Source organism: Lipotes vexillifer, unplaced genomic scaffold (assembly GCF_000442215.2).
Source record: "Lipotes vexillifer unplaced genomic scaffold, Lipotes_vexillifer_v1.1 scaffold182, whole genome shotgun sequence".
Lineage (NCBI taxonomy): Eukaryota > Metazoa > Chordata > Mammalia > Artiodactyla > Lipotidae > Lipotes > Lipotes vexillifer.
This window is the reverse complement of record NW_006798798.1, coordinates 8,019,605-8,028,370: the sequence shown is the minus strand read 5'-3', so window position 1 is coordinate 8,028,370 and position 8,766 is coordinate 8,019,605. Positions and strand designations below refer to the sequence as shown.

General features: G+C 57.1%; 1 protein-coding gene across 6 annotated transcripts in view; it reads left to right on the top strand.

Moving 5' to 3' along the window:
* The window catches only part of DPF1 (double PHD fingers 1), a 14,197-nt gene extending 5,706 nt beyond the window's left edge, over window positions 1-8,491 (top strand). For 3 of the 6 annotated variants that reach the window (XM_007471061.1, XM_007471060.1, XM_007471058.1), the window contains exons 2-12: window positions 38-198; window positions 273-380; window positions 1,794-1,921; window positions 2,198-2,287; window positions 2,682-2,760; window positions 2,956-3,087; window positions 3,989-4,039; window positions 4,132-4,251; window positions 5,355-5,467; window positions 7,836-7,917; window positions 8,053-8,491. In XM_007471061.1, the coding sequence (XP_007471123.1) occupies window positions 38-198; window positions 273-380; window positions 1,794-1,921; window positions 2,198-2,287; window positions 2,682-2,760; window positions 2,956-3,087; window positions 3,989-4,039; window positions 4,132-4,251; window positions 5,355-5,467; window positions 7,836-7,917; window positions 8,053-8,123 (1,135 nt within the window). In that variant the 3' untranslated portion in view covers window positions 8,124-8,491. Of the gene's footprint in view, window positions 1-37; window positions 199-272; window positions 381-1,793; window positions 1,922-2,197; window positions 2,288-2,681; window positions 2,761-2,955; window positions 3,088-3,988; window positions 4,040-4,131; window positions 4,252-5,354; window positions 5,468-7,805; window positions 7,918-8,052 lie in introns of all 6 variants that reach the window. The other 3 variants (XM_007471063.1, XM_007471059.1, XM_007471062.1) reach the window with 3 other exon arrangements.
* The last annotated feature ends 275 nt before the right edge of the window (window positions 8,492-8,766 follow it).

Sequence of the window (8,766 nt, the reverse complement as noted above, 5' to 3'; positions counted from 1 at the left end):
GCTGACAGGCGCCCGCCCGCCCACCCGCCCCTCGCAGCCTAGGCGAGGACTTCTACCGAGAAGCCATCGAGCACTGCCGCAGCTACAACGCGCGCCTGTGCGCCGAGCGCAGCCTGCGCCTGCCGTTCCTCGACTCGCAGACCGGCGTGGCCCAGAACAACTGCTACATCTGGATGGAGAAGACCCACCGCGGCCCGGGTACGGCTGGGAGGTTGGGGGTGGGGCGGGGCGGTGGCTTCGCGGCCGCGTTCTTACCGCCCTTCTCACTCCAGGTTTGGCCCCGGGACAGATTTACACGTACCCCGCCCGCTGTTGGAGAAAGAAACGGAGACTCAACATCCTGGAAGACCCCAGACTCCGGCCCTGCGAGTACAAGATTGGTGGGTGGAGCTCCGTCCTGTGCCTTCGGTGGCCCCAATGGGTGCCCACAGCACACGCTGATAAGTGTGTGGTGATGCCGGTGTGCGTCTGAGCATTCGCCTTTATTTCCCTCCTAGCCAGTGTCTGAGTGGCTGGCTGTGTCTGCCGTTGTGTGTCTGGGTGTCGTCCAGAGATTGTCCAGTTTTCCCTGAGTGACTGAGCTTTGGACTGTATCTCATCCTACTTGGGCCCAGGCGTATTTCAGGACAGGGTGGTGTCTGTTATGTGTGTCCAGGTGTATCCAGTCCTTGTATCTCTTCCCTTGTGAGCTGGGATGTATCAGAGTATCTGACCGTATTGCTTCCTGTGGATGTCTGAGTGTGTCTGGATGTATCAGAGTGTCAGGTTGTAACTTTTTCCCTTTGTAATAGAGTGTATCTCAGTGTCTGTGTCTTTTTTCAGGTGTTTCCAAGTGTATTAGAAGGTTTGTTTCCTCTTGTGTGTGGCTGGTCTATCAGAGCGTCCAGCGGTTCCTGATGTGGGTGTATCAGGGGGTCCGGCTCTCTCTTCCTTTGAGTGCCAGATGCTTTGGAATGTCTGGGAGAATCTCTTCCCTGAGTGTCTGTCTGGTGTATTAGATGTATTTCTGCACGTGTGTGCTGCCCCATGAGTGTCTGGTTTTATCACTTCTTGAATGTGTCCAGTACTATTAGAGTCACTGGCTGTTTCTCTTCCCCTGTCCAGGTATATCCAAGGATCTGTGTGGGTCCAGGTGTATTGGAGGGACTGTCTCTATCTCCTGTGTGTATGTGTATCCACCTGAGTGACTCTCTCTAGGTGTGTCTCTATCTCCCCTAAGTATGTTCAGGTGTTTGGTAGGGTCTGGCCGTGTCTTCCCCATGTGGTCTGGGTATATCTGGTGGTCTAATGTTCTCTTTTGTAGTGTTGCTGGGTGTGCCAGTATACCCAAGGGTCTGGATATGTCTCCTCCATGTGTCTGGGTATATCTGAGTGTCTGGGTGTATCTCTTCCTTTGTGTGTCTGGCTGTCTCAGATGACCTGTATGTATCTCCCCTGTGTATGTCCATGTGTGTCCTGTTTGAGTGTCTGCTCTCTCCAGGTGTGAGGGTCTGGGTGGGGTCTCCTACAGGTATGTATGTAGTTATATAGGAGGGTCTGGCCATGTCTCCCCTTGAGTGTGTCCAAGTGGCTCTGAGGGTCTGGCTGTGTCTTCCCCAGGATCTGGGCATCCTTGGAAAGGATGTATGGAAGTATTGTTGGAAGGGTGTATGGTTGAATCTTTGAGTCTATTGCTGGTTGAGTGTGGGAAAGCCTCTTCCCTCTAGCAAAGAGCATGATTCTCCAATCTGGGCAGTTTGAGGAGTCCTCCAGGGACAAGTTCTCCACTTGACACCCTCCCCCCTTGTCCCCAGACTGTGAGGCGCCATTGAAGAAGGAGGGTGGCCTCCCAGAAGGGCCGGTCCTTGAGGCTCTGCTTTGTGCTGAGACAGGGGAGAAGAAGATAGAGCTGAAGGAGGAGGAGACCATTATGGACTGTCAGGTAGGGTCCCCCCACCCCCCCGCCAGGGGCCACAACTGCCCTCTCACCCCTGTCTCCTGCCCCGGCCCATCCTGTTCCTGCTCTGAAATCTCCACCGGCTCCCTAGGGCCTTTGGGCATCCTAAGTCTCTATTCTTGCACACGTCATCTCTTTTTTGGAAGGCCTCCTGACTTGCCCTAACACCCCCAGTCTCCGGTCCGCCCAGGGCCACCCCACCCACAAAGCAGAACAATACCCCATTTTCTTAACCCCAATCTCCCTTCTCCTGGTGCCCAGAAACAGCAGCTGCTGGAGTTTCCACATGATCTTGAAGTGGAAGACTTGGAGGATGACATTCCCAGGAGGAAGAACAGGGCCAAAGGAAAGGTATCGCTCCAGAGTTTCTCTCCATCACGCCTCCGCTCAATGCAGATCCCATTTACTGAGTATGTACAATGTTCAGACCCTGCCCCAGTTTGACCTCATTTAATCCCCAGAGCAGCCTGAAGGGATAGGGGATTTTTATACCCATTTTACAGATGAGGAAATTGAGGCTTGGGTCTATTAAACCATTTGCAAAACAGAGATTGTGCAGTGGGTTAGAACTAGCTTCATACCTGTGTCACGGATGAGGAAACTGAACCTTGGAGAGATCAAGGGAGTTACTCAAGGCCCACAGCTAGGAAGTGGCAGAGCTGTGATTTGACTTTCAGGCCCAAATGATGAAAATTCTTTTAGTTCCCTCCCTTTCTTGGCCCCTCACTCATGACTTTTCCCCTAGGCATATGGCATCGGGGGTCTCCGGAAACGCCAGGACACCGCTTCCCTGGAGGACCGAGACAAGCCGTATGTCTGTGATAGTGAGTCTTTCTGAAGAGGGGGGAAGAGAGAGAGAGTGGGGCCCAGAGGCCTCTCCCCTCCTGGCCCCCTCCCTTCTGTTCTGGACCCTGGTTGGGGGATGTTCAGGCCTCTGGCAGAGGGTGGAGGTGTGATCCTGGAGGCCAGGGCAGAGGCGGGCTGGGGGGGCTGACCGGCCCTTCCTGCTCACTCTCCAGTCTGTGGGAAACGGTATAAGAACCGGCCAGGGCTCAGCTACCACTACACCCACACCCACCTGGCTGAGGAGGAGGGGGAGGAGAATGCTGAACGCCACGCCCTGCCCTTCCACCGGAAAAACAACCATAAACGTGAGCAGGCGGGCAGGGCGTGGGGTGGTGAGGGGCCCTGGGAGTGGGGGCTAAGGAGCCTGGGAGGGAGGGGGCACATTAGACATTTCTGGAAAATCTCCAGCTCAGCGGTCCCCTCCCCCCACCAACCGTGGGGGATGCTGGCTCTGAGGTTGCCATGGCAACCAACCATCTCTCCCTCGCTCCTGGCCGGGCGTAATATTTCTGGGTCTGATTTATTGTTTCAATTAGAGCTTGGGGAGGGGGGGTGATAGATGACTCCCTTCCCTCCCTGCCTCCCTTTCTCCCTTCTCTGCTAAGCTTTGGCCGAGGGGCAGGGTCCATGGCCTGGGAACCCTTGGCGACCGCCCATGCCAATCCGGTGCCAACCCTGACAGCTGAGGGATGGGGGAAGGCTTGGGGGGAGGCTCTGCCAGTGGAAAAACCATCTTTCCACCCACCCCTCGGTGGGAGAGGGCAGTCTCTTCATCCCATCCCCACCACACACCGAGGCACCTCTGTGTTCAGAATTTTCCTTCCGAATGTCTGTTTCCATACCGGATCTCAGCCAGTGGTGTCCACCTAATTGTTATTTAGTCGGGGCTTAGTTGAGGGGGGGGTGCTGTCTGGTAGAAGTGTGTATGGGTGGGGAAGCAGGGGGCTCTTCCTAAAGCTGCATCTGCCAAGTTTTTACCTAATAAAGAGGATGTATCAGTTGTCCTCAAAGAGTTGGGGGGGTCCTGATGAGAATTATTTGGGCTCCCCCAACTCTCTCTTGCTACTGGCCACAGCTTGGGGTAGCTGCTCCCTCCCCCCACCTCCTCCGTGCCTGGAGAAGGGGTCCACCCCTGGGGCTGAGGCTGGGGACAGGGTGGAGCTTTGCCTATGGTGAGAGCCCCTCTTTCTGTCCCCCCATCCCCAGAGTTTTACAAAGAATTGGCCTGGGTCCCTGAGGCACAGAGGAAACACACAGGTAGGGACGCCTCCCTCTGCCCCTACTTCTGCAGCAGCCTTTGACTGAGTGTCCCTGCCTGCCCATGCCAACCCTTGCCTGCTCTCTTTCAGCCAAGAAGGCGCCTGATGGCACTGTCATCCCCAATGGCTACTGTGACTTCTGCCTGGGTGGCTCCAAGAAGACGGGGTGTCCCGAGGACCTCATCTCCTGTGCCGACTGTGGGCGATCAGGTGATGCCCCCACCTGAGGTTTCTGGGGGCCACGGTGGAGAGGACTCCAGGAGTCCAGATCTGGAGGAGAGAAGGCAGAGGAGTGAGAGGACTGGTGGGGGGGATACAGAGCATCCCAGGGGCACTGAGGATAAACAGCCGACTCAACTGCTGAGGATTGTGGGAAACTGAGTGGGGTCTGGGAGGCTCTGGGAACAATGGGATGTAGTAGTCATGGCATTGTGGGTACTGGCATGTGCTTATCTGGCGTGGGGAGCAGTGAAAGATGGTTGCCAAAACATCGTGGGTACTGGGCTGTGATAGCGAGTAATGGATTGCCACTGCCTGGGTGCTGTGGATCACAGAGGGTGCTTGCCATTGCTATGGAGTGGTTAATAGACTGTGGTTTCCCAAGGTAGACTTGTGGGTAATAGACGGTGGTTGCCTCAGCACGGTGGCTAATGAATTGTGGTTGTCATGGTATTATGGGTAGTGAAATATGGTTGTCATGGCGATTGGGTGTAGTGGAAGGTGGTTGTTGTGGCCTGGGGTAGTGGCTGCGCATCTGTGCTGGGGTGGTGGGTTGACCAGTGGGTTAGCACCCTGCACAGTCATGTTGGTAACAGTGTGGTTGCTGGGGCATCGTGTGTAATGGGCTTGGGTTGCAGGGAACCAGGGTGTGGGGACCCCTCTCTGGAAGGTGGTTGCCATGGCATCGTGGCTGGGAGACTGTGGTTGCCACGTACTGTGGTTAATGGAATGGAACCGGTTGGCCATTCTGCTGTGGGTAATGGAATGTGGCTGCCTCAGCACGGTGGTTAACAGAATGTGGCTGCCCCGGTGCTGTGGGTGGTAGAAAGTGGTTGCCACAGCACCGAGGGTAATGGAATGCGGTTGCCATGGTGTCCTGGGGAGCAGAGTGTGGTTGCCATGGTGGCTGGGTAGGAGACTGGTGGCCAGGGCAGCATTGCCTGCGGGACAGGGCCTGGGCACCGTGGGCTGGGTGGGGTCGGGCTGTGGGCCTTGTGAGCTAGGGATGGGGGCTGAGCCGTTGCTTCCCCAGGGGTCAGCAGCCACCAGGGGCACGATGACCCCTAACCGCATCCCTGCCCCTTGGCCCCCAGGACACCCCTCGTGTTTACAGTTCACGGTGAACATGACGGCAGCTGTGCGGACCTACCGCTGGCAGTGCATCGAGTGCAAGTCCTGCAGCCTGTGTGGCACCTCGGAGAACGACGTGAGTGCCCACGCGCCCCCTTCCCCGGGACGTGCCCCCAGGTGGCCTCCTTTCCCTGGAGCCCCCTCCCTGGTGAACACCAGTAACCTGTATTATGATTATTGTTAGTGTCCGTTAATTGAGCCTGCACTTAATACTCTTCACTCTCTGACTCCTTCCAACTGCCCTGAGGTAGGTGATCTCGTTCCCACTTCACAGAGAAGAAACCGAGCTCAGAGAGGGGACTAGACTTGCCCAAGGTAACCCAGCCAGGAAAATGGTACGGCTGGGACCTGAACCCACGTCCATGGCTTCCAGACCATCTCCGTGTCATTTTAAGTGTTCCACAGAGTCCTATAAAACCTAAACTACAAACTGCAAACTGACAGTCCTCAGGGGTGTTACGCTCGTCGCCCAGCAGGGTTTTGCAAAGATGACCTTCTCAGAGCCCTTTGTCTTGCAAGGGCCCGCCCCCCCCCAGCCCCTTTGACCTGGCCTGTCCTGCCTTTCTGGATTTTACACTTTTTTCAGATGGCCTTTTTGACCGGGGAGGAAGTGAGTGGCTCCAAGAAGACGGGGTGTCCCGAGGACCTCATCTCCTGTGCCGACTGTGGGCGATCAGGTGATGCCCCCACCTGAGGTTTCTGGGGGCCACGGTGGAGAGGACTCCAGGAGTCCAGATCTGGAGGAGAGAAGGCAGAGGAGTGAGAGGACTGGTGGGGGGGATACAGAGCATCCCAGGGGCACTGAGGATAAACAGCCGACTCAACTGCTGAGGATTGTGGGAAACTGAGTGGGGTCTGGGAGGCTCTGGGAACAATGGGATGTAGTAGTCATGGCATTGTGGGTACTGGCATGTGCTTATCTGGCGTGGGGAGCAGTGAAAGATGGTTGCCAAAACATCGTGGGTACTGGGCTGTGATAGCGAGTAATGGATTGCCACTGCCTGGGTGCTGTGGATCACAGAGGGTGCTTGCCATTGCTATGGAGTGGTTAATAGACTGTGGTTTCCCAAGGTAGACTTGTGGGTAATAGACGGTGGTTGCCTCAGCACGGTGGCTAATGAATTGTGGTTGTCATGGTATTATGGGTAGTGAAATATGGTTGTCATGGCGATTGGGTGTAGTGGAAGGTGGTTGTTGTGGCCTGGGGTAGTGGCTGCGCATCTGTGCTGGGGTGGTGGGTTGACCAGTGGGTTAGCACCCTGCACAGTCATGTTGGTAACAGTGTGGTTGCTGGGGCATCGTGTGTAATGGGCTTGGGTTGCAGGGAACCAGGGTGTGGGGACCCCTCTCTGGAAGGTGGTTGCCATGGCATCGTGGCTGGGAGACTGTGGTTGCCACGTACTGTGGTTAATGGAATGGAACCGGTTGGCCATTCTGCTGTGGGTAATGGAATGTGGCTGCCTCAGCACGGTGGTTAACAGAATGTGGCTGCCCCGGTGCTGTGGGTGGTAGAAAGTGGTTGCCACAGCACCGAGGGTAATGGAATGCGGTTGCCATGGTGTCCTGGGGAGCAGAGTGTGGTTGCCATGGTGGCTGGGTAGGAGACTGGTGGCCAGGGCAGCATTGCCTGCGGGACAGGGCCTGGGCACCGTGGGCTGGGTGGGGTCGGGCTGTGGGCCTTGTGAGCTAGGGATGGGGGCTGAGCCGTTGCTTCCCCAGGGGTCAGCAGCCACCAGGGGCACGATGACCCCTAACCGCATCCCTGCCCCTTGGCCCCCAGGACACCCCTCGTGTTTACAGTTCACGGTGAACATGACGGCAGCTGTGCGGACCTACCGCTGGCAGTGCATCGAGTGCAAGTCCTGCAGCCTGTGTGGCACCTCGGAGAACGACGTGAGTGCCCACGCGCCCCCTTCCCCGGGACGTGCCCCCAGGTGGCCTCCTTTCCCTGGAGCCCCCTCCCTGGTGAACACCAGTAACCTGTATTATGATTATTGTTAGTGTCCGTTAATTGAGCCTGCACTTAATACTCTTCACTCTCTGACTCCTTCCAACTGCCCTGAGGTAGGTGATCTCGTTCCCACTTCACAGAGAAGAAACCGAGCTCAGAGAGGGGACTAGACTTGCCCAAGGTAACCCAGCCAGGAAAATGGTACGGCTGGGACCTGAACCCACGTCCATGGCTTCCAGACCATCTCCGTGTCATTTTAAGTGTTCCACAGAGTCCTATAAAACCTAAACTACAAACTGCAAACTGACAGTCCTCAGGGGTGTTACGCTCGTCGCCCAGCAGGGTTTTGCAAAGATGACCTTCTCAGAGCCCTTTGTCTTGCAAGGGACCGCCCCCCCCCAGCCCCTTTGACCTGGCCCCTGCCCCCGCCCCCCACCCCGGTTTCTGGTGCCCGTGCCCCCAGGGTGCCAGCTGGGCGGGTCTCACCTCCCAGGACCAGCTGCTGTTTTGTGACGACTGCGATCGGGGTTACCACATGTACTGCCTGAGTCCCCCCATGGCGGAGCCCCCGGAAGGTGAGAGAAGGGGAGGGCCGGACACGGGGGTGGGGTGTTGGACAGTGGTCATCCTGCTGTCCGCTGGGTGGGAGGGAGTCGGGACAGCCCTGCCCAGACCTGGGCCTAACTCCCTGTCCTCCGGCCGCGCCACAGGGAGCTGGAGTTGTCACCTCTGTCTTCGGCACCTGAAAGAGAAGGCCTCTGCCTACATCACCCTCACCTAGGCCTGGCTCTGGCTCACCTGGACCTCTGGGGTGATGCTTGCCTACCTGCCTCTTGGAGCTCCTCCAGTCTCTCCCCATCCTTAATGCCTCACAGTGGAAGGGGCCGGGGGTGGGGGGAGCCTGAGAGGGGGCTGGGTCACCCCTCCCCTCTGTGCGAGTGGAATGTTTGCCCTGTGGGTTGGTGGGCCCAGCAGGGTCCTCTCCTTTCCTCCCTCCTGCCTCACCCCTTCGCAAATGGGCACCAGGGGCTTCTGCTCCCCTCAAAGCCATACCCCGCCTCTGGGCGGGCACGAGGGGTGGTGGATGCCAGCTGGGGGCACGGACAAAGCCTTTTTCTAAAGAAAAAGTCAAAAAGTTAAAAAAAAAAAGAAATTAATATATAACAAAGAGTCCTATAAGGTCTGGCTGGGTGGAGGGGGCACTGCTGAGCGCATCTACTGGGCACCAGTCTACGCCAGTTTCCTGCCTGGCGGCTCCTCCCCCCCAGTCCCTGGAGTTGCAGCTCTCCTGCCTCCCCACCCAAGGTGGGCACCATTCCCCCCTTGTGCCCAGGGCAGGTGGGTGTGGTGTCCACCCCCCGCCCTCTCTTGGTGCCCACTGTGGATACTGCATGATGTGAACCACGGTTTTGAACTCCATTCCT